We start from the raw sequence: 23,826 nt of genomic DNA, 5'->3' as shown, positions 1-23,826 counted from the left end.
GCGTTAGCTGTACAAGAGGGGACCTCTCACGGGGCACCGAACGCCTTCACTCATCACTGGGAAAGCTACTGCAGAGCTTTCCTAGATAGAACCATTGATCTCCATTGATCTTCCTGATGAGTCCTCACGGCAGTGTTTCAGCCATGTCCATCTTGACAGTTTGATTTCCCTCAGCATTTCTGAACTCATTCCTAAATATCCCTAATGAATTATGTCTTTCTCTAGTGGGTCTAAAAAGAATGATTACTGAGTGAAAGGTAAGTATGTTTCAGATTTGAGTAGGTGTGTTACTAAATTGCAGAGCGGACTCACTCCCACAGTCCTCTGAGCACTGCAGGGCAGAACCCATTTTCTCACTGTTGTAGGCTGTCACAGAGCCCTCAGGGCCCTGTAGGGATTTACTCTGTAAACTGCTTATGGACTGGCAGCATCGTTATGTTTAGTTCATTGTTCTCTCAGAAGATCACTTCGAACTTTCTGTGTACTCGGGCATTGTCAGGCTATCTTATTAGCTTATCTTATTACAATTATTATGGTAGTAATTCAAAATGCTTTTTAAAAAAGATTTATCTATTTTATTTGTATGAGTACACTGTCACTGTCTTCAGACACACCAGAAGAGGGCATCAGATCCCATTACAGATGGTTGTGGGCCACTGTGTGGTTGCTGGGAATTGAACTCAAGACCTCTGGAAGAGCAGTCAGCCCTTTTAACTGCCGAGTCATCTGTCCAGCTCTCAAAATGGGTTTTAAATTATTTTTCTTGTTTTCTTTAAAAACCATTTAAAATCACTGAATCTTTGTGTTTTTAAGCAGATTTATATCCGCAGTGTTGATAAACCATCTTTTTCATGCATTTTGCAGCGAATCGTGTTTGAGGTTATCTAACTGTTTCTCGTTTCATGTGCAGAGCATTACTGTATGGTGGGATGCGAGAGTCCCAGCCTGAAGCAGAGATCCCTCTCCAAGACACCACGGCCGAGGCCTTCACAATGCTCCTCAGATATATCTACACGGGGCGGGCGACCCTGACGGACGAGAAGGAGGAGGTGCTGCTAGACTTTCTGAGCCTGGCTCATAAATATGGATTTCCAGAGCTGGAGGATTCAACCTCCGAATATCTCTGCACCATACTTAACATTCAGAATGTCTGTATGACTTTTGATGTTGCCAGTCTCTACTCGCTTCCCAAGTTAACTTGTATGTGCTGCATGTTCATGGACAGAAATGCTCAGGAGGTGCTGGCCAGCGACGGCTTCCTCTCCCTGTCCAAGGTGTGTTTTCTTGGCATGCCTTCCTTTACTCATACTTAAGTGGCCACACCACTGGTGTCCGAGAATCACAATCCTTGCTCTCAAAGCAGCCATGTTGTCCAGCACGTGCCCCTGTTCCCGGAACACTGGGAAACTGTGTTGCTCAGCTCTACCTTGAACCCGGAGCAATCTCTCTCTCTCTCAGTTGTATGTGTGTGTTCCTTTAAAGAGATGGGCATCTTGATTCGAATGAACTATACTTTTTAACTTGTATTTATTGTCTTTATATATGTGTGTACACACACACACACACACACACACACACACACACACGAATATTTTATACATTACTCTGGAGACCTGAGGATTGAAAGCATGGCAGTGCTGCTGCAAAACAAAAAGCTTTTCATTCCAGACTTATCTCACTGACTTACAAATTTATACTTTCCTAAAGAACACACACACACACACACACACACACACACACACACACACGAGCTCACACATGTATGCACACATGCACTTTGTCATCTTCTTTCTTGCTATTCTATAAAGGATGGCTACAAACTTTACCCACTCCTGCATGTATACCCACAGGACTTTATTTAAGTCAACATACTAGATACACTTGTACATGCAGGTCTATTGTTGCACTGTTTGTAGCAGCTGAAGAATGGAAGCAGTCTAAAGGTCTGCCAGCAGCCATATAAATGATGTGGTTCGTAAGCGCAATGGGGTTCGTCCAAACAAAAATAAAGTGAAATTATAACAGCCGCAGGAGGATGGACGAACTGGAAATCCTCACAGGAGGTGAAACAAGCTATCCTCAGAAAGACAAATGTCACTTGTTGCTCTCATAATGGATATGTGCAGAAATATGCAGATGTAAGGGACGGCTGTCTTAGTTTGCTTTCTATTGCTCTAATAAAACACTATGACCAAACACAGCTGGGGGAGGAAAAGGTTTATATCGGCCGACACCCTCCATCATCACTGGGGGAGTCTGCGAAGGACAGGCAGGGATGAAGCACAGGCCCTGGAGGAGTGCTGGTCACTGGCTTGCTACATAAGGCTTGCTCAGCTTGGCTTTTTAAACCCAGGACTCACCTGCAAAGGGGTGGCACTCCCTTCAGTGTGCTGGGCCTCCTCCCACACCAGCTGTTAAAGAAAATGCCCCCAGAGTGTGTACAGGCCAATGCAATGGAGGTATTTCTTCAGTTGAGAGTCCCTCTTCCAGAAGACTGTAGCTTGTGTTAAGTTGACACAAGTTAACCCACACAGTAGGGGTAGCCATGAACTAGGAAAGGAACTATGAAAAGGGAAGAAGAGATCTTAAGAAAGAAGAGACTGAGGAAAAAAAGGTGTCGGGTGTGTGGGGGGCAGGTGTGTAGGGTAGTGGCATGGGACATGGAACAGAGGGTTAAAAAAGAGCAAAATGTTTGCAAATATCACTTAAAAATTAACAAGATAAATCTATTTAAAACAAGAAAAGATGGGTATAGATATGGGAAAGACCTAGTTGCTTTATATAGTGGCACAAAATGCCTGAGTCTGAGCAAAGGGGACTGTTGTTCATTTTTAAAATTTAATAGCCCGTGCTTTCCTAGAACTCACTGTAGCCCAGGCTGACCTCAGATCCACAGTAATCCCTCGGCCTCAGCCTTCTAAATGCTGGTGTTACACACCTGGCTTATTGCTGCTGCCTGTTCCCACAGTTGGAAGTGGAGAAGGGAAGAGCTAGGAAGATCAAAACCCAGGAAAGGATTGCTGCCTGTGGTCCAGTCGGGTTGACTGGTTGTGCATGCGGCTGTGCTTCATGCTGACTTTTTGTGTTCCCTTTTTTCCTTTACAGACAGCACTTCTGAACATTGTTTTAAGAGATTCGTTTGCTGCTCCTGAGAAAGATATTTTCTTAGCCTTGTTAAACTGGTGTAAACACAATGCAAAAGAGGATCATGCTGAAATCATGCAGGCTGTGCGTTTACCTCTAATGAGCCTCACTGAGCTTCTGAATGTTGTGAGGCCGTCGGGACTCTTGTCTCCGGATGCTATTCTAGATGCCATCAAAGTGCGGTCAGAGAGCCGGGATATGGACCTCAACTACAGAGGCATGCTCAGTAAGTACCTGCTTCCCTGCCTCACCCAGGGCTTTTGTTGGCATCTTAGGCCAGGTCTAACTGCAGAACTGTGGTGCACGTCTGCAAAGCATATGCAGGGCGAAGAGTGCTCAGCTCTGCTTCCTGTACAATTCTTTCTCTGCCATCTGTCCCAAATCCACTGACCCAGCACAGCTATTTTCTGTCAAATTTTCCATATGCTCTTCAGAAGATTTCCAGACATTTTCCTGAAAGGTTGCTTGTCACACTAAAAACATTTTCTACTTTCTCTGCCAAGCCCTGGTACATATTGTGTGTCTAATTCTTTAGGTACCACACATAGAGATTCTAAGTAATGACCAATGTTAATAACAGTGCTTTGATTTTTCTTGCAATTGACATTTGAAATGATATAATAGTAATTGACAATTGTAAAATGCCTTTTTAAAAAAAAAAGATTTATTTTATGTACATGAGTGCTCAGTCTTCATGCACACCATAAGAGGGCATCAGATTCCATTACAGATGGTAGTGAGCCACCATGTGGTTGCTGGGAATTGAACTCAGGACCTCTGGAAGAGCAGCTCTTAACCACTGAGCCGGCTCTCCGCCCTATAAAATGCTTTCTGTGTCATTGTGTTGAAAGACGATTTGAATCAATATTCAAAGATTTCCATGATCTGGTATAAACTGGCATGCAGACATTTTACTATGCGGTAGCACAAGCCTTCTGGTGGTTAGTTTTATCAAGCTCTTTAGTCAGGGCCTCTCAGATGCTCAACTATCTCTATTAATTTCACCCGTCCTCCAAACTGGCATTCACCCACTCACAATGCCTTCTGCACAATCATCCCATGGTGGTGCTCTCCTGGGTGGTTTGGATGAAATTAAACTGGATTCGGGAAGACCTGTGAGAAGAGAATTTAATACACAGCAGACAACAGTGGAGTTATGGCTGAGCAGTGGGAAATAACAGAGATATAGACAAGATTCCAAGAAAGAAGATGTTGGTGCTAGCAGGATGTAAAATTGAGGATTATGTTTAGGGTAAGTTACCATGGTTTTCTAAATCTACAAAGCCAGAATTGCCAAGGCCCTGTTCCCTTAGGATAGTCAACAGTGCCAGGTGAACCTCAGCTCAGTTCTTAGAGTTAGTGAGCAACAGTGCACCTGAGATGCCGAGCTGCTTCTTCTGTGCTCTTTTCAGTTGGAGGGTTTCTGATGTGTGTCAGTTCTGGTGAGGCTGGCCATTTCCTACAGTGATTCTGTTGACTGACTTGAGACATTTCCTGAATTGCTGGTGGGCCCTAAATAGATTTCCTCAGCCTGGTCTTATTTTCTGAGTTAACAGATCTAGATTTTATTTTTAGTTTCTGGGCCTCGCAAATTTTGTGGGTGCACATGCATATGTGTGCACAGCAAATTGGAGGCTAGAGATGAGCCTCGGAAAATCCCTAGGAGTCATCCAACTTGATCTTGGACAGGGTCTTTTACTGGGAACTGAGTGACTGGGCAGCAAACCCCAGGGACTGGCCTGACTCTGTCTCCCCCAGTGCTGGGATGTACAGTTGCATGCTACAATACTCAGCATGTGTGTGCACTGGTAGACAGGGCTGGGTCTTCACTGCTTGTGTGGTAGCCACTTTGTAGACTGAGTATTTCCCCAGTTCCTGGGCCAGACAAGTTTGATTTTAAGAACTGAATTAGTCTGCAGCTATGTGACCTGGCAGCAAATGATTCGAGTTGTAGTTTTCTATCCCAGTGTTACGAGGGTTAACTGAAATGATTTGAATAAACATAAGCTCAGTAACAGACTATTGCTGTCAGTATTGGTGTGGTTCCCCATCTCTGTATGTTGTGTGACTCAATGGTCACCACATTCTTGTAAACAGTTTCTTTTTCTCTTGGGGTTTGAAGTACAGTGTTTCTTGAGGGTCTTAAGCATTGATCTTTTATCCTGACCATTGGACACACTGATCAGCACAAGCAGTGAGTGGTGGATGATTCTGGAGGTAAAGCTCCTGGGAAGTGGAGGCACATTGCTGGTGTTCAGTGAAAGCTGGGGACAGGAAGGCTAAGAGCACAGAGAAAGGAGTCCAAGCCTTGGACATCTGGAGTAGGAATTGGAGAAGCAGAGACAGAAGAGCTGTGAGAGCCACAGAAGCTAACCAGGAGAGAGCTGCTGGACGGAGAGGCAGTTAACGATGGCTCATGATGCCAGTCAGGGCAGAGAATTGACAGGACTTAAATATAAACTGTGGTGAGGCTGTGAATCAAGCCATTGTGTTCGGAAGGATAACACAGGGTGTTCGAGATTCAGTTTGTGAATTGAGGGAAAGGCAGCAGAGAAATGATGTAGCACTAGAGAACATGCTGCAAAGGTTTTAGGAAGCAGTTGAGTGCCAAGTGAAGGTCAGCCTCAGCTAGAGTAGGAGGGAAAGGTGACATTTGGTCTCCTCCTATGTAAGGCCCTCCTTTTCTTTCCCATGATTGGCTGATAGGGCCCTAGAACTGGGTTTGCTGAAGATGCGGTTGGGTCACGGATGTAGGTGTGGGTATATTTGGCACTTCATACAGTTATGTTTCCTTAGAATTGATTAGCTGGGCAGTCCATGTGTAAACTGTGCACTCTAGTAATCTGTGAGCTTCCTGAATTGGAATAGTTGAGGCACTCAGTTCTGAAGTGATGTATTTACTGTGATCATTGCTCATCAATGCTGAATTCTTCATTTAGGAGAAATTGAGGCAGGAATTAAGGAACAGATTATGAAAGTGTTTGACAATCATAGATCATTGAGGGATGGTTGACTAGGAGGGGGTTTTATGACTCATACCAGTATTTAAGTAGTAAAATTAATGATAAAAATACTGAGGAAGCACAGTACATCTCTAGCAGTTCCTTAAGAGACAGTTTTCTAAGAGATGTCACCAAACATTCAGAGGATTGTTTCAGTGCATTTCCCTAGTTGGGAAACAAGGTCTAATGTTGCAGAGCTGTTCCTAGGCTGATGGTTCTGAAGCTAGCTTTGCTTGGTTTGGATCTACTGGCAGAGTTTGTGTGATGGTTTTGTTCTTCCGTGGACATGTTCGTGCGTGTGTTTGTGTGTATGTGCATGAGTGTTGGTATGTTGAGACGTACCAGGAAGTGCAGAGAGACCTGCATTGACATGAGGGCTTCTTATTTGAGGTCACTAACTGGTTTCTAGAAGATTCCCCCCTCAGCTGCCTATCCCGAAGCTTTACTGGATTGCAGATTTTTAAGGGGGTGGGTAATCCAGAAGAGGTTTTTACTCAGCAATTCTGGTTGGTCTCTTTGGAAGATAGATTACATGAATTTTACCCATATACAATAAGCATTTATCTATATAGTTAGGGAAAGGAAATTAACTTTTTAATGAAATTACTTTTTTCTTTAGGATATTTGAACCACCTCTCTTCCATTCTCTTAACATCGAGCTTTTAATCTTAGCTCTGGAGATGTTCTGTCTCAAAAGTCAGTGCGTTTTCTAATAATGTCAAGTTATACTTCGTTTGTTAATTTCATGTTTTAGCCTTTGGGGAAGAGAACAGTGATTTCTTGTTTCTGCATGTTTATAGCAGGAATATATCACAAATTCTAATTTTTTAGTGAGTAAAAGTCAATATGTAAATTTGTGTGTGTGCGTATGTGTCTGTTTGTGTGTTTGTATGTTTGTGTTCTGGTTACTAGACTGGGTCTTTGCAACTGTGATATAATTGTTGGTTACTTGAACTCTTTAAAGACACCATTGCCTATGACACTTTTTTCCTATGGTCATCTAGCACCTGTTACAGTGCCTAAGTCAAGACTTAAAAATTGTAGGTGACTAAGCTAATCCTTGCCGTGTTTCTAGGCTAGAGTTCTGAGTCTTTCTCGCCGATTATATAAACTCAGTTATAACAATGACTCTTTAACTCTGACTCCCTTTTCCTGCTGTGTTGTCTCTGCTGTGTGTTCATTCGTAAAGGTGTTTAGTGGCTGTGGGGGTTCTCTTGTCCTGTTGGATGCTGAACATCTGAGGCTGAGTCTAGTATAGTGAGTGGTTTGTACACCGTCAGCTTTGAACATCTGTCTCTATAAATAAATTGGGTGGGGTCCTGTTTAGTCTCATGCTGTTCCTTGGTAACTTGCCTGTAGTTGCCAAGTGAAATGAAACGTCTCGCTGGCCTAAACTTCTGGACTTGTGCTAATGAAGCAGGTGTTTGTCCATGACTTCTTGTACCTAGCTTCTTGTTTGTTTCCAGTGTGTGTGTTTTGAGTACTGGCATTGAGAAATGTGGAGATTAGGCCCGCACAGAGTGGGTTAACAGGAAGGTTACAGCAACACTAAAGCTTTGGGAAAACCGTTCTGATGCCACAGTTGTAAGGGAGTATTGTGGGAGAGGAGGACTGTACATTCTTGAGGACAGTTAGGAAGGGCGTGGATGACTTAGGTAGTAGGGCTGGGTAAAGAGAGTCTAGTGGGCAGAGAGATTTTTGTATTCACAGCTCATTGGTATAAATGACTGTGTTGTGTCTATGTCCCCAAATGATGATTAGGAATATAAAAAGAAAACCACAGAGTAATTAGCCCCATGCCTCAGGTAGTGTTGCTGGGTGGCTTGGTTCGAAATTATGACTCGGTCTCTGAGCATGTTTACTCAGCCCCTTGTCTGCCTTTGCAGAGTCTTGGTTTTAGGTGTTAGCACCTGGTGACAACCCTTCCTTACCAGTGAAGCATCCTGTGTAGATCACTTCATAGTCCTAGACACTAACCTCAGTTGTGAGATTAGTGAGGGGAGGGGCTTGAGATAACCTCTCCTTCCCCATTCTCCCTTTCTAGTAATAATTTTTTTACCTTTGTTCTATAAGGCTATAAAGCTTAATTTTTTAATATTACTCTAAAATAACATAAAGAAAATTATAATTGCTGTTCATGGTCTCACTCAGTCCCTGCTGCTACTTTATATTTTGAAGAGTTCTCTTCATGCATAGGGAGACACAGGTGCTAAGAATACTTAGGAAAAAAAAATCCTAACAGTTTGAACATTTTTGTAATTTGAATTTTTTTCAGAATTACTTTTCCTTTTAAATTCATTATTTAACTATGGATTTTGAAGGGGAAAAAAAACCCAATGGAACTGTATTTTTATCTAGCAGACACTCATGTTCCAGCTGCCTCGGGGAATAGATGTTGTATAGAGAGATGATCTTCAGCTGGGAGTGAAAGATGCTCTTGGGATGAACCTGTTGAGAATGGCTAGAAAGTGCTCGAGGGCTCTCGAAGGAAACTTCAAAAGAAGACTTCAGCTCATGATAAACTTTCATTTCTATGTTAGATTTCAGCTATAATCACTGGAAACTCTTGTACCTAGTATATTCAAGAGTCTGATAGATTTTGGTGCTGAAGGAAGGTAGCTTTGGTTTCCAAGCTTGGAGGCTTGTGACCGTCCCCTTTATGGTTTAGTCTTAGCTTGAGCTGTCAGAGCTGTAGGTGACAGCCCCTCCCGTCAGAATTATACGAGTGGTGGGACCCTCTGGGGTCTGGCATCAGCTCTGCTGCTTGCTGGGCAGGAAGTCCACTGAGCTTTCAGTGCTTCCCCGTCTAGTCTGTGGTGGCTGTAGTGTTATGCTGTGCTCTGAGGATTAGTGTGAGGTTGTTGTAGTGATTATTAAAAGGATGGCTTAACCTATTATCGGCCTCCACTCCAGCGTGGAGCCGAGTACACACATTTGGTCCCCACACCAATTGGCACTCCAGGCCGCCTCTAAGAACTCAGGCACAGTTCACTCCACCATGCAGGGTAGTTTTGCCAACTTGTCTCACTTGGTCGCCTTTGCTCTTAGCTCCCAGTGTCCTCTTGAGGACCCACTGTCTTTACTTGTCTTCATTTGAAGACTTTGGTAAACCTGTTTCCAACCATCTCTGCAATGCTGAATTCTTCCTGTCTGTTTCTTGTGCATATCTGATAAGTCTCATTTTCCTTTCCTATAGTGGGGCCAAGTTGTATGTGCACTGTTGGAGCTCAGGGTTTATGTTGCAAACCTGAATAGTTCTCTTACATATGCATGTAATATAGTAATGTCCGTTTCTTAAAGAACATACTATATGCTTGGCAAACATCATCCCAGTCTTTCCAGAGAACATGTAGGAGACAGGCAGTGTTCTCTTAAGAAATTGAAGTTGACATTAAGAAATTGACTTGGTGAGCTCAGAGTACAGCCTTGATTTAAATTGTCTTGGAACATGTTTATGCAGCCTCTATGGAGAGTGTCAGTTTTAGGATGTCAGCATTGGAGATACCCTCCCTACCTAGGAAGCTTGCTGTATGTAGAGTACTTCGAAAGGCCAGACATGAATCTCAATGGAGAGAGGATTCTGATGCAAACAAACAAACACTTGAATGATGTGTATTTTCTTTTAAATAGAATTCTATTTTCTCAGCTTGGAAGTTGATTAATCTTGTCTGTATGTGACCAGCAACGACTAACACTGGGGCTTCTCCTCTGTTGTTTGAGCACAGACCCGCTTGCTTTGCCGTACAGCTGTCCTCAGTCCGGACGGCAGGTACAGGTCGTCCTATAGGCTAGTTTTGTTCAGCGGATGTTAAATTGAACCTGCTAATAGAATGAGTTCATCATAGATGGTATATTTGTCCCACTACTTGTGTTTCTAGTATCAACTTTTCTCAGTAATGCTTAGTGTCTGGCTTACTATGGTAGTGACATTTAGCTATGGTAGTGACATTCAGTTTTGAATGCTGAATGCTATCTTAATTGTAGTGGACAGTGTATATATATTTTTGATTTCCATAGACTTGCCTATGGAACATATCAAATGCGGTACTGGAATTGGCTATAATGCTAGAAGTTCACCTTTCTGTCACTATTGCAGAATAATTCAAATTAATGATCAGCTTGCTCCTTCTATTCCAACTGTAGTACCTGAAGAAAACATTGCAACTATGAAGTATGGGGCCCAGGTTGTGAAAGGAGAGCTGAAGTCGGCCTTGCTGGATGGTGACACTCAGAACTATGACTTGGATCATGGATTTTCCAGGCACCCCATCGATGATGACTGCCGCTCTGGCATTGAGATCAAGCTTGGGCAGCCGTCCATTATAAACCACATCCGTCTACTCCTGTGGGACCGTGACAGCCGGTGGGTGCATCCTTCCTGTCTCTGAGGAGCTGATGCTATATTTGCTAGTGAGGACCCTACTTTTTGGTCATCTGGTTTGGTTCCTCTTCCTTTTTTTCTCTTCACAGAGAGGTCCTCTGTCTTAGGGCTACTATTGCTGTGATGAACACCATTGCCAAAGCAATTGGGGAGGAGAGGGTTCATTTCATCTTACTTACACTTCATCATTAAAGTTTATAACCAAAGAAATACCAGATGGGAACTCAAGCTGGGCAGCAACCTGGAGGCAGGAGCTTGTGCAGAGGCCATGTCAGAGTGCTGCTGACAGGCTTGCTCAGCCTGCTTCTTATAGAACCCAGGACCACCAGCCCAGGGATGCCCCACCCACAGTGGGCTGAGCCCTCCCCATCAATCACTAATTAAGAAAATGCCTACCGCTGGATCTTACGGAGGCATTTTCTCAATTGAGGTTCCCTTTACACATGATTCTAGCTTGTGACAAGTGACATAAAACTAGTCAGCACGTCCTTTTAGCAAGGAAGTGGCCAGAGAACTGGAAGAGGACCTTAGATGCTCAGTGATGACAGGCTTTGGCTTCACAGGTTCAGATGACTTATTCTTTGTGTACAGTCTGCTATTTCTCCTGAAATGGGTTCTGGGCAAGAGTTTAAAAGTTAGATCTCTTAAAAACATATTTTTGACCTTTTTAAATTTAAATGTTTTATATTTTATTTTGTGTGTTGAGTGTTTTGCCTGCATGTATATATATGCATCATCTGCTCCCAGAGGCCAGAAGGAGGCAGTGGGTTTCCTAGGACTGGATTTTCAGATAGTTGAGTCACCATATGTGTGCTCGGAATCAAACGTGGCTCCTCTGGAAGAGTAGCCTGTTCTCCTATCTCTCCAGCTCCCCTTTCCACCTCCTATATAAGCACTGAGTAAGTGCTTATTTTGAAAAATGCAGAAAAGCACATAGCAGAAAATAAAAATCGCTAGTAATTTCATCACCAGCCATGACTGAAATGTGTATGTCTCTAACTTGTGTTTGTTATCCATCTCATGTATACAGACATACAGAAGCTTCACATTGCTTCACAAAACATAAGATTAGCTATACTAGAAACTTAGCTTTCCTGTTTAAATTTTGTTTTCTTTTGAGTCAGAGTCTCAATAATTTGCCTCGCCTAATCTCAAACTTGCAATCCTGCCATTGTTTACCAGATTCTGGAATTGCAGATATGTGTGCTCCACTGCACCTGGCTTTAATTTCATGTTTCAGTTACTGCATTTTAAACATGGTATTGGTTTTGAAATGTTACCTGGCATCCTTCCATATAGGTGAACATTGCTTGGTTCCTTACCTATTGGATAGTACGAATACCTTTAAGACACAAATCATCCTATAGCTAAGGATATTTTGGTGTAGAACACAGCATCCTTGGAGTAGAGTCCAGGCTGTGAGAACAGTGGGGTGGGCTTCAGGCCATGATGCACACCCAGCTTCCTCACAGCTCCAAGAGCACTTCCCTTCCAGCAGAAGCCATGCTTCCCTGGGCTTGTGACCTATTTGTGGTGGCAGGAGCACAGGGACAGTGACGAGCAGAATAAGTGGTCTGCAGTGTTGCTCACCGTTAGCTCACTATGACTTTCTGGGTCTGGGCCTGTCGGTTCAGCTGTAGCAGTGTCATGACTTGAGCACACGGAAGGAAGGTCTTGTTGGCTCACTGGTGGCCATCTTGGCTTTTTTGCCCATTTGAGCCATGCTTGGAGGAATCTTTTAAAGGCGAAGTCAGCATTTGTATGTGTAGTGTGTTTGAGACCCCTAGGTGATTGCTTTTGTTCTGTTCTTATTAAGAGTATATTTCACGGGGCTGGGGAATGTCTCAGTAGTTAGATCACATACCACCCTTGCAGAGGGCTGGAATTTGGCTTCCAGTATTCATGTTAGGTAGCTCACAACCACCTGTGAATCTAGCTTCAGGAGCTTGGTTGCCCTCTTCTGCCTTCTTTAGGCAGATATGCACGCACACATGCATGCATGCTCATACACACGCTCTCTCATACATACACTTCAAAATAAATCTCAAAAAAGTGTATTTTCCGACATGTATCTTGGTGAATATTTGAAGCATAATTGAAGATGGTGGAGTTAATTCAGTATGTCTCATTTCCAAGAGCCCCTGGTTAACAATAACAATGTAATAATAGTATTTGTATTGTACTTTAATTACTTGTGTGTGATAGGTATCCCAAGGGCTTTACATATCTCATTCATCTAATAATGAAATTGGTATAAAAATGATAAAGGTAAAGGCTAGTATACTTGAACCTGAAAGCATTGCTTTTGTTTCCATGATGTTAAATATCTTTAGTCCACTTTGTTTAGCATCTCTGTTAGAGTCACAGAAGACTTAGCATTGCCATGTTCTTTTCTCACACACATGGCTAACATTTGAAGAAAGGTGAAAAATTCAAAATCTTAAGCCAAAAAGATTCTGATGTGTGGTAAAATTATATCCCACATAACTCAGAGAGGTTCAATAAAAGGTTATAAGCAGTTTGAGACTGAGCAATAAAATGAATGGGAGTTGAGGGGACAGCAGAAAATGAGGGGACGACACAAGATAAGCTGACCTTTTCTGGTCACAACCGTGGGTTGCAGGCTGACATTTATGATCACCTAAATCTTCCAAGATTGTTCCTGTTGATATTACAGTAGAAGTAATAACTGCATCTCAAATTTAAATTTGGCCCATGACAAGGAAATACAGATTTGTTCAGTGTGGGACCAGCATGTAATGGTCCCGGGCAGCTGCCTCGGGAGGATGATGGCTGTTCTCATTACTGCTGGTTATTAGCTGGCTCGTCTTAAGTTGCATCCAAAGGAGACAGCCTTACCTTTCCACCCATGCTGTTTATTCTCCTGCAGCCTGCCTTCCAGAATGCTCTGCTGGGAGACTGAGAGGTAGCTGGGGAGAAGCTGGCTTCTGTGGAGAACCAGTCCACCATCCCACTTAGCCTTCCCTCCGAGCAGGGAGGGATTCACTGGCCTGCTCTGTCCTCACTCCCATCACTCTCCTGTTTCCTGTCTCCTTCCTCCTTCCCGAAGTTACCAGTCTGTCGCTATGGTCTGGCCGTGTCGTCTGACCACGTTAAAGAAGGCAGTCTGCCTTTCAGTTTGTCATTATGAGGGAGACAGACAGCTGAGAGGAAGTTTGAGTTCAAGTGTGACTGTGAAGCACAGCGTACAGCTACTGAATTGCGCATGTCGGCTCCTTGTCAGGTTTTCCCTCCGGTGGTTGTGGCTCTACCATAAGCTTGCTTGTTTCTTCACAGGTCTTACTCCTACTTTATTGAAGTGTCCATGGATGAGCTTGACTGGATCAGAGTGATAGATCACTCACATTACCTGTGCCGGTCTTGGCAAAAGTTGTATTTCCCAGCTCGTGTCTGCAGGTGAGTGCTCACTGTTACTCATTTTGTCTTTATTTAAGGACATTTGGAGTTTGAGAAGGAGACCACTCTCACAACAAAACAACCCCCAAACAAAAACCTATAGAGGAAATCAGATTAGTGTATGGAAGGCAATGTGGAACTGTTCAGCATGTTTGTGCCGTGGTTTTTTTTAGAAATGTGAAGGCTGTGATGAAACAGGTAACATCTGGGAGGCAGAAATGTCCTTTGCAGTCACTATTGCCTACACAGAGAAAGCAGTTCTGGCTACAGGGAGTGTTGCTTCCTTACCACCCAGGGAAGAGTGCTCTGAAGGCTTCCTGGTGCTTTCCAGAGCCAGCAGGGGAGCCCTGATGCTCGTGTCCATGTTGATGTACTTGGGCTTTTCCTGCATCAGAGGATGGCAGGTGTGGCTTGACAGCCTTGGTGTTGTAAGTGGTGTCAGACAAAGGCGCAGGGCTGGCTCAGCTGGCGGGCTTCGTGCTCACACCCTTTCCCAGCTCAGTACCAGCAGATCCTGCTGTTTGGCAGCCCCCATGTAAGACTGTTTTAGAGAATCTCCAAAGGTTACTCTTCTAATAGTTTATATTCTTCTTTAGGTTAAACAATGATCTAAACATCCTATAATTCTACAAGACTGGTATGGAATTGGGAGTTGGAAAAGGTGGTTCAGGTTTCCCTCAAATTATGCAGATCTGTTTGTTTTCCCACTGGAGAAGTGCCCTTTTATAAATTTTAAGGCAAGAGGCAAGGTTAGAGGCAGAAAATGGGCCCATTAGTGAGGTGTGGAGGGACGAGAAACGGTGGGTGCAAAGCAGGGAGAATGTGGAGCTGGTCCATATTCATCAGCCACCCCACTAATATTAATAATAACTAATAATAAGATGTCATCCACCCTAACTAATAGCTGTGACTGACATGGAGTGAGTGGGTGAGCATGTCCCTTGGTCAGGAGTCACCTCTGAACTGTGGTTAACTTAGAACAGGAATTTCACCGAACCCCTTAGGCACTAGGACAGTAAAATATTGCCTGCATTTTTATTATGGGCGTTGACTGGGCACAATATTGTTACCCAGGATCTCTGTGAAAATGAAGAAAATCAATTTTATTTCCCCAAAGAGGGACTAAGTGTCTCAGTCTGGCAGTTGCTCCTTTACTCAGAGGAGTTTTGAATGGATTAAAGTAAGAGGAACAAGGACTTGAGTGAAGATTCCATGTCTCAGGACTGCACGGGAATCTGGGATACTTGGGGAATGAGAGGGACCTGATATGGAGCAGGAGCAGGAGATGACGGTGACATCTAATGGTTACAGCCGACTGAAAACAAGCAGCGCGTGAGTGTGAGCATTTGGCCTGGGTGGCAGCACAGTGCATTGTGTGTAATTAGAAGCAGGAGGAATGTGAAGCGGATCACGGTGATTCAGCTGTGCTTTCTCCCCTCAAACTCACCAGAGGGACTGACACCTGCCTTCTGTCGGCTCTCCTTTTCCTTCCCTTTTCTCTTTTCTTTTCTCTTCTTTTCTTCCCTCCCTCCCTCCCTCCCTCCCTCCCTCCCTCCATCCCTTTCTTCCTTCCTTAAAGTCTCCTATGGACCTGACTTTGACAGGGTCATTTTTGTGCTGTGCTGCCTGCTTCTGTTTTACCATATGTTGTAGTTACTATTCAGTGGCTGTAGCAAAGCATACAGCCAAAGTCATTTACAGAAGAAAGTTTCAGAGGCCAAGTCCACGACCGTTGTGGTGAGAGCATGCAGCCAGGCATGGCACTGGAGGGGCAGTAGCTGAGAGTTTGCCTCTTTTTTCACACACATGAGGCACATTCGTGCACACATCACACACACACATAGTCACGAATGGGAAAGCCCAGCCTCAGTATCAAGCTTCCTCCAACAAGGCCACTACCAAGCAGTCCTACCAACTCAGGACCAAACATTCAAGTGACATGCACCCACGGGGGCCGTTCTCAGTCAGACCTCCACAGTATATCAGCTTTAGACCAGAAATCGGAGTCAGCAAAGGTGGCCTGAGAGATGGTGGGAGCCAGAGGAGGGAGGGGTCTCAGGACCAGCATCAGAAAGCTTTAAAAACAATGAACATTTTAACATGTCTCCTACATTGCTTCATACGTTGTCCGCTAGGTTTTTGTTCTAACAGCATTTAAAATGAATCTAAGAATTAGACCTTAACTTGACTATCCAAGGGAGCTTTGGTTTTCCTTCATAATCATTTATTGACTGCTTAGACAATATTCGGAATGAACTTCTTGCAGGTGCTTCATTTTGCAAATACTTCCTTAGTACGTAAGGGTGTCGTTTTTCTTAGGTTAGTTAAATCGTGTTTTTGTATATGTGTCACCTGTGCTCTGTAGAGTCCTTTGTGTTGCTTTGTTTCCCTCCGATAGTAAAATTGCAAGCTGTAGAGGCATGGGGTTCTACGTCTTAGTACTGTGGACAACACTCAGACCGTGACACTGTGTGCAGTGCGTACCCAGTGTGGGCTCGTTGTGTAGGCGCTGACTGATGGCGAGAGATGAAGTTGGCATTGACCTGAACATGAGCTGTTTCATCTGAGCAGTGCGGTCCTTAAGAGGGGCTGGGTGGTGGCAGACTCCCCGAGTTGCTTTCTTTAGGAAAGAAACAAGGCTTGCTTTCTTTAGGACACTGAAATTTGAGGTTCATGCTGAAGGTTTTAAATGCTTTGTGTGGATAGCAGATTTCATCCGTTACATTGAAAAAAGTGATATTTTATCAGTTGAAGCATGGGAGATTTTACTTACACCTCTTTCTGAGACTAGCCAAAAGTCAGTTGGTATTGTGGCTCGAACCTGAGCTGTGCTGGAGATGGAGCTCACCCCAATCCTAGCTTCAGCTCAAAGACTTGCTTGTGGTAAATCTGTGCCTCACTCAGCATGGTGAGTGCACCCAAAAGGAGCAGGAACCGCACTCTGAACTTTGTCAGTTACCGAGTGTGAGGGCTGCTTGAAAGTAGAAACTCATGTAGAGCGGCTTTTTGTTTTTTTTTTTTTAACTCATCTTTTGAGAATCTGAGGTGTTGTTTGACCTGCAGAGAAGGTTGCCATTTTTGGTATGGTGACTTTTATTAAGCTGCCACTGTGCCTTTTCTAGACAGCCGAGCCTATGAGCACTTTCCTGTAGTGTCCTGAGCCTGCCACAAACAGTATCTCAATAACATGACTTGTTCATTTTTGAATGTTTGCAGCAGGTTTTGTGTATTTTTGGTTCTGATAAAACTTCTAACATAACATTAGGTCTGCCATTCCTCTGCCTGTGCGGTGTAACCTGGCAGCATCCACTCACAGGCACAGTAGTGGAAGTGCCAGCCTCACATAGTGGTCACTTCAGCAGTGCTGAGAGGAAGGAGGCGACTGACCCTCTCTGGAGCCTTCCCAGGCATGTTTATGTGTGAAGGGGGAGGGGCTGTTCTGTGCGAGCAAAGGCTCGACTAACACCATCTCCCTCCCGCCTTAGCCCTTAGCTGGAGGTGAAAAACAGTGACCTGCAGTTTATCTGTGTGCACTCTTCATCCTCAGACCAAACCACACTGTGTTACTTGTAAGAACTTTGCATCGATTCAGGTGTGTGTGTGTGTGTGTGTGTGTGTGTGTGTGTGTATGTGTGTGTGTGTGTGTGTGATATGCTTTTTGTTGTTGTGTGCTATGTGAGTTGATACTGTGTTTTAGTATTATATTGATGCTTTTGAAAATAAAATTTTACATTTAAAAAAAACGAAGTCAACTCTTGTCAGTGTCAGTGTTTGAAATAGTTTCTGGTTTTATATCCTGTTTAGAAAGGTGCTCTAGTGCTAAAGAATCCCAGTGCTACAGAATGCTACATATTTTTCTAATACTTTCAGAACTCTTTGTAATCAAATGTTGAGTTCAGGCAGACAGTGGGTGTGTGGGCTAAGTTGGAACAGTTGACTTTGGAGTGTCATGTAATAGTGACTATACCACCCCATGAGACCGTGCACTGAATTCTAGCATCCACTGACTCTTTCCTTTGATTCCTGTTGCCTGTTTGAATAACTGCTGTTTCCTTTCCCTTCTTATTCCTGTTTTCTTAGAGCAAGAAATTATAATGTGCCAAGTAAGTCACAGAGAAAGGAAGGGGTGTTGCAGAACATCTGCCAGTCTGTCTTCTAGTCTCAGGGGTTACATTCAGGCCTTGAGTGGTGATAAACACCTCACCAGAGGGGTTCTGTTATTACTCAGAACAGGGATGTAGGCATGCTTCACTAGCTCAGGAAAGAAAGCTGTCTTCGCTTGCTCATCCACCCTTACTCATTCAGCAAATGAGTGCCTACTTTGTGCTCTATATTGTACTTGATCCTGAGCTTGGGGCATTAGTGGATGTCAGAGCTTCTACATTCGTCAGTTGAGAGAGGCATATACACAGATTTAGTGGTCAGGGTCACTGGGAGCAGGCATGTATTAAGTAAGGTTGCCAGAGTGGTAGTGTTGTAAACTGAGAGACAGGACATGATATTATCTGGTCTTTGCCCTCAACATGTAGGCTTTCTTTGGTATATGGTGAATGCTATTTATAGTAGCTAGTCTTCTGTAGGAAGCCTCATTAGATGTGTACTAAAACTGTACCATTTGTTGGCATAAAGCACTTGAATCTCTCTTATTGCTACCATCCATTTCGGCTCCCTCTTCCCTGCTGTCATTAGCTGTGGCATTCCCCCCACCCATTCTCATTAGATCATGGCACCTTCACGGGGCTGTAGATCTAGGGGAGAGGTACAGCAAATGAGGAGAGAAGTGTTTCTATTTATGGGGACATTCTCTGTCTGCCAGGCCAGCAGCGCATGGATGTGGATGTATCTGTTCATCCTTCACTCCCTCTGCCCCATCTCATCCACTAACTGGGCAGACAGAACATTTATTTGCTTTGAAAGGCAAACACCAGCATAATTGAGCAGTTCACCCGGAGGCTTTAGATTCCTAGTCAGTTACACTGACTCTTTACTCTCCTCATGGGACCAGAAAGCTCAACCCTTTGAAATGCCATATTAGATGTAGAAGAGGGGAAGGGTTCCACTTTGAAGAAATAGGCATTTTAGCAAACACTGAGTTTGAATTGTTCCTCTGCCTGTACCTTTGATGACATAATTGAAGTAGCACTGACAGCCTACATGGATAGGAACATTTTTTCCCCTAAGAATGTAAAGCAAAACATAACCACACGGTGTCACTGTATTATAACAATTTTACTTAGAGCACAAGAGAATTTAAAATGATTTTAAAAATAAAACCGTATTTAAATATAAATTGTTCTGAAGTCTGTGGTTTGTGAAATAGCACGTGAAACTATCTGTACTGTTCAAGTCTCTTACTGATGGGAAGCATTAATTATGCCCAGAGTCTGTGGATGCCCACTATGTGCCAGCCAGCTCAGGAGTCAAGGGCTGCAGAGCAGAGGGCACATGGGCTTCTGTGATATAGTTATTCTGGTTTCTTACAAATCAGGTTTTCAGGCCTTCTTCTGGAACCTTGAAATAAATAAGAGTAACACATAGTCACTGAATATTGATGAGGAGTCAGCAAAACAGAAGAAAGGAGGAGTGAGCCTCCAGGGAGAAAGTTAGGGGCTGGGGACGCTGGGAAGGGAGCACTTGCTGTGGACTAGGCATGGTTTATTCCCCTGTATGATTCTTGCAGCAGCCTCATGGGAGAAAAAAGGGCTACATTGTTGTATAGATGCAGAACTTGAGTGCTGGAAAGCTGAGCTCTCTCTTAAGCAAAGCGTCTGACTCCATGTCATCCACTGTGGTTACTGGGCAGGAGATGAAGAAGTGGCTCTTGGCTGCACGTGCAGCATTGTGGGAACACCTCGGCTTTCACAAACAAGCCTTTGGGCTCAACCTCCAGAATAAAATAAATGACCAAGTGAAATCTAGCAAAACAAAAGGAACAGCTCTGCTCTGGAGCTGCAGGACACAGGATCTAGGTGAAGCCCTTGCTGCCCTTTTGGGGGGCATTCCACCACTGAGCTTGGTTTCTCTTCCCTACCCCCGTGGGAAGAGCCATTTTCAGGAATACTGCAGGAGGCTCACCATCACTGTTACCCAAGGTTGCTCTGCTCTAGCTCGTCACAGCCACCCAGTGTACAAGCTCGTGCATGTCAATGGTGTGAGTAACTGGGTGAAGTTTCCTTTTGAAAAATGCTCTAAAGACCTGCTTACAACCCTTGTTCTAGGTGTGCTTTGTTGGCTTCTCAATAGAGCTTTTGGTTTCCTGCCCCTTGCTTCCTCTTAAGACCATTTTGGGCTTTGCTAGCATAGTGTGGGCTCTGTGTTTTTACTTCCTGGTTTGTTTTGCTCTAACTGTATTTAGAAACAAACAACATATATTATGGAGTCTCTTTTTTCAAGATCTCATCTTGTATTGCCTTTTTTTAAGTTGAGAAATTATTATTTTTATTTAGAATCCTCTTATTAGGGTTAAAAAAAGAAAGCCTATGGCAAAAGCAAGCAAGCAAACAACAGCAAAACAATCCCAAAGCACTGTGGTTTATTTTCAGTAAGACCTTTGAGAAATGGCCATTTATGCATAAGTTATTGAGCTGAGCCCAGGCCTTTCTGTTTGATTTTGCTGGTTTAAAGGATAATAGTGTTTTGAGCTCCTTTTGTGTGCAGCGGCCGATCAGAACATGAGAGAATAGATTGGGCTTGTCCTTTGCTTTGCACTTTGTCTTAATAAGCCTGTTGCCTGAAGATGATGCTGAGAGCACCAGTAACCCGTAATTACCACAGATATCAGTTGCTGATCCTCATCATGGAAGGGCAGGAGCTGTACTGTGTTCTGTTAGCAGTTGTTTCCCAAGCAGTTAGGTCCAAGCAGAGGTGCAGATGGCAACCCCAGATCAGTCATCAAGCCTCCTTTCTCGTGACTTACCTCTTTTCATAAGTATTTGCTTTATTGCTAAAAGATTTATCTGTTCAGACATTTACCTGACATCCTCCGTCAGAGTCTCAAGAGACTCATGATGTAATGGAGAAGACAGTCGGCTAAAAATTGATGAAGTGTGAAGAGATGTTTAGAGGGTAAAAGGTGCTGGTTGCCAAGCCTAATGGACTTGAGTTTGATCCCCAAGTCTCACATGGGAGGAAAGAACGGAACTCCCACAAGTGTTCCTCTGTCCTCTGCACATGCGCCATGATGCGCATTTAGTGCCTCCAATAAGTTACTAACTATAAACAATTAAAAATTGACATATGAAAGGTGCAGGACCATAGTGTTAGGGGATCTTCCATGGGGAGGGTTTGAACTGAGTCTGAAAGAACAAGTGGTCTTGAAAGGGAAGGGAGGCGCAGGGATGGATGTTGTCTGCTTGGGCTCACAGGCAGTCTCTGTACTGCACTCAGCCTCTGGTTTGGTTCTCTGTATGTAGTGTGATCCCAGCGCCCACCCACATTCTCACCGTTGCCAAAGCTCTGAGGACGTGCCTGAATGGCAGTCTCTCTGTTACCGTGTATCACTGTAGATACATAGAATTTACTTGGTTTTATTTAAAGTTACATTTTAAAAGTCTTCTTTCCATATGAAACTAAAGTATTCCCTCTGGAGAAGTATAAACTGGGTTAATTGTCAGAAAATATTAAAAATATTTCTGGGAAATGAAGAAAATTTCACATTTTGGAGCCAAGATTTGACTTGGTATGTTATTTTTTAGAGAAAAAAAATTACCTTTTATAAGCACGTCACTGCTATGTGTCCTCTGTGTGGAATGTGAGCATGAATGTTCATATGTGAGACCTTTTGTAATCTGCTCGCCCAGAATTAAAGACACTCAGGAAATCCAGAACCAGCAAGACAGATGCCGAGCTATTAGGTAGGACACAGTGTGTTTCATAGAGGACATAGAGGGAGTGAAGGCGAGGCTGCCCAGAGCACTGGGCTCCTGAATGGTTACCAGGGAATCTGACATGGGAACAGAGACAGCAAAGGTGGAGGAGCACAGCAACTAATGGAACTTCTGGGGCAGAGTCTCCAAGCCTGTCAGCCCAGCATGTGGGTGGCTGAGAAAGGGGCATTGGTACGGGACTGCACTGAAAGCGTGGAGCTGGAAGGACAGTGGAAGAGGCCAGCATGGACACATCTCTGTTGTGCGTGACAGTTGCCTCTTGCCCTGCTCACTTGAGGACAGTAATCCCAGGGGACGTTGGTTGAGCGTAATTCTCTCTGTGCATAGCTAGGCCTGTGTGTCCTCAGACATCACCCACACTGCCTGGCAGTGATTGCTCTGACCTTTACTATTTATAGCTTGAGTGGCCCAGTGTACTCATCAGTTTCATAATAGACCCTCTGCACTCGGCTAATTATTCTGTGGTTCCTGGGCCTTCCTTTACACGTCTGAAGGTAGTACTCATCACATATCTGATTCTTCTTAACCCTCTTAACATCCTTGAATGCAGCTGCCTGAATAATAGATTTTTCTGGAAAACACTCTTAACATTGCTGCCCCTCCCCCATTATTAACAGGAGATAGGAGGAAATAAGGTTTTTAAATATTTCATCTTACAGGAATGTGTTTAAAGAGAACGATGCGTACCAGTCTCATGGTTAATACAGTGATCATCGCTTTCTTGGTGATGATTATAAATGGTACACATTCCCCAGCTCAGGATGCTCTCTCTGGATGCAAGGTCAGCTCAGCGGAGAGTAGACCAGCAGTAAAACCAAATTGCTTGTCGGCTGCCAGACGTTCTGGGCAGAGTGCCAGACTTGGTTCACCTTCTAAAAATTCATCTCCCAGTATGAAAATAGAGGGCTCGGTCCCTGCAAGGAACGGTAGCAGCAGAACACTTGGGCTCCTTCAGTCCGTGTGCCACTGACGACAGTGGGTAGTGGTTAGTGTGGACTCCGTGTGTCTGACCTCATTCAAGAACAGCAGAGTTTGTCTTCATTATGCTTCAGATTATAATTTCATAAGTTAATAATTGTTCTTCCAAATAATGTGGGTCACATGTACACATGACTACATTCTGGCTGATGGGAAGCTATAGGTTTCATTTTGGATAGTCATAGAAATTCTCTGCACATTATAAAGCTATTAGGACGTAACAGCTGTTTTAGTCCATTTCACCCTGCAAAAGAAATGTGATGCAGACTAAAATGATCAGTAATTATGTATTTTGAAAGCTAAACCTCCAATTATGGAAAGAGCTCATTTACACAATACATACTGATAAAAACTACAGTAAGCTGTGAGGTTCAAAGTTAGTGTTATCTCCTGTCTAAGACTAGGAAAGCAAATCTGTGCCAAGGAACCTTTTTTTCTCCTTTGAAGTCTCCTTTGTGTTGCCCATTGTAACAGCAGAGTTGCAAATCAACAGTAGGGAAAGCCGCTTGGTATTTTTCTAAAGGAGAGCAGTGAGGGGACTGTTTGAGGGAGCAGGGCGTGGGGGTTTATTTTGTGTCTGTTGATCAGTGCCTACCATCTGCCTTGCAGTTAATGTTGTAGAAGCATGCATGCAGCTCCCGGTTCTGAACAGATGATGCGCAAGGTTTGTTGAGATAGATGTGCTTTCTGGGTGTGTGTGTATATATACCTACAGTGCTTAAAATTGCACTTGAAGTGTAAAACAGATAACGAGGCTCCATTTTGGGCTAATTTGCATATTTAGCTCCTGTACCTAAAACAAAGGACCACAGTGGCACTGATTTCTGCTTGAGATCATCACTAACCCAGCTGTCAGCAAATAGTTGATTAAACACTTTTCTTTATTAGAGAACTTTGGGGGTATGTTCTGTGTGTAAACATATTGTTTGATTTCAAGGGACAACTTTTCTGTGCAATTCATGGATGTATCATGCCTTAAGCTGTAAAACAAAAATATTTGTCTGTAAGCTTCCTTTTT

The 23,826-nt window shown here is 43.7% G+C and overlaps 1 protein-coding gene across 2 annotated transcripts in view; it reads left to right on the top strand.

Moving 5' to 3' along the window:
• Positions 1 to 23,826, top strand: part of BTBD9 (BTB domain containing 9) — a 328,964-nt gene that overhangs the window by 43,920 nt on the left and 261,218 nt on the right. For both annotated transcript variants that reach the window (XM_080937967.1, XM_080937966.1), the window contains exons 3-6: positions 911 to 1,274; positions 3,106 to 3,370; positions 10,290 to 10,509; positions 13,825 to 13,944. In XM_080937967.1, coding sequence (XP_080794093.1) covers positions 911 to 1,274; positions 3,106 to 3,370; positions 10,290 to 10,509; positions 13,825 to 13,944 — 969 coding nt within the window. The remainder of the gene's footprint in view (positions 1 to 910; positions 1,275 to 3,105; positions 3,371 to 10,289; positions 10,510 to 13,824; positions 13,945 to 23,826) is intronic.

The sequence above is a fragment of the Micromys minutus genome, assembly GCF_963924665.1.
Source record: "Micromys minutus genome assembly, chromosome: 25".
NCBI classification, from domain to species: domain Eukaryota; kingdom Metazoa; phylum Chordata; class Mammalia; order Rodentia; family Muridae; genus Micromys; species Micromys minutus.
The sequence above is the reverse complement of the archived record's forward strand: the minus strand, read 5'-3'. Positions and strand labels throughout refer to the sequence as shown.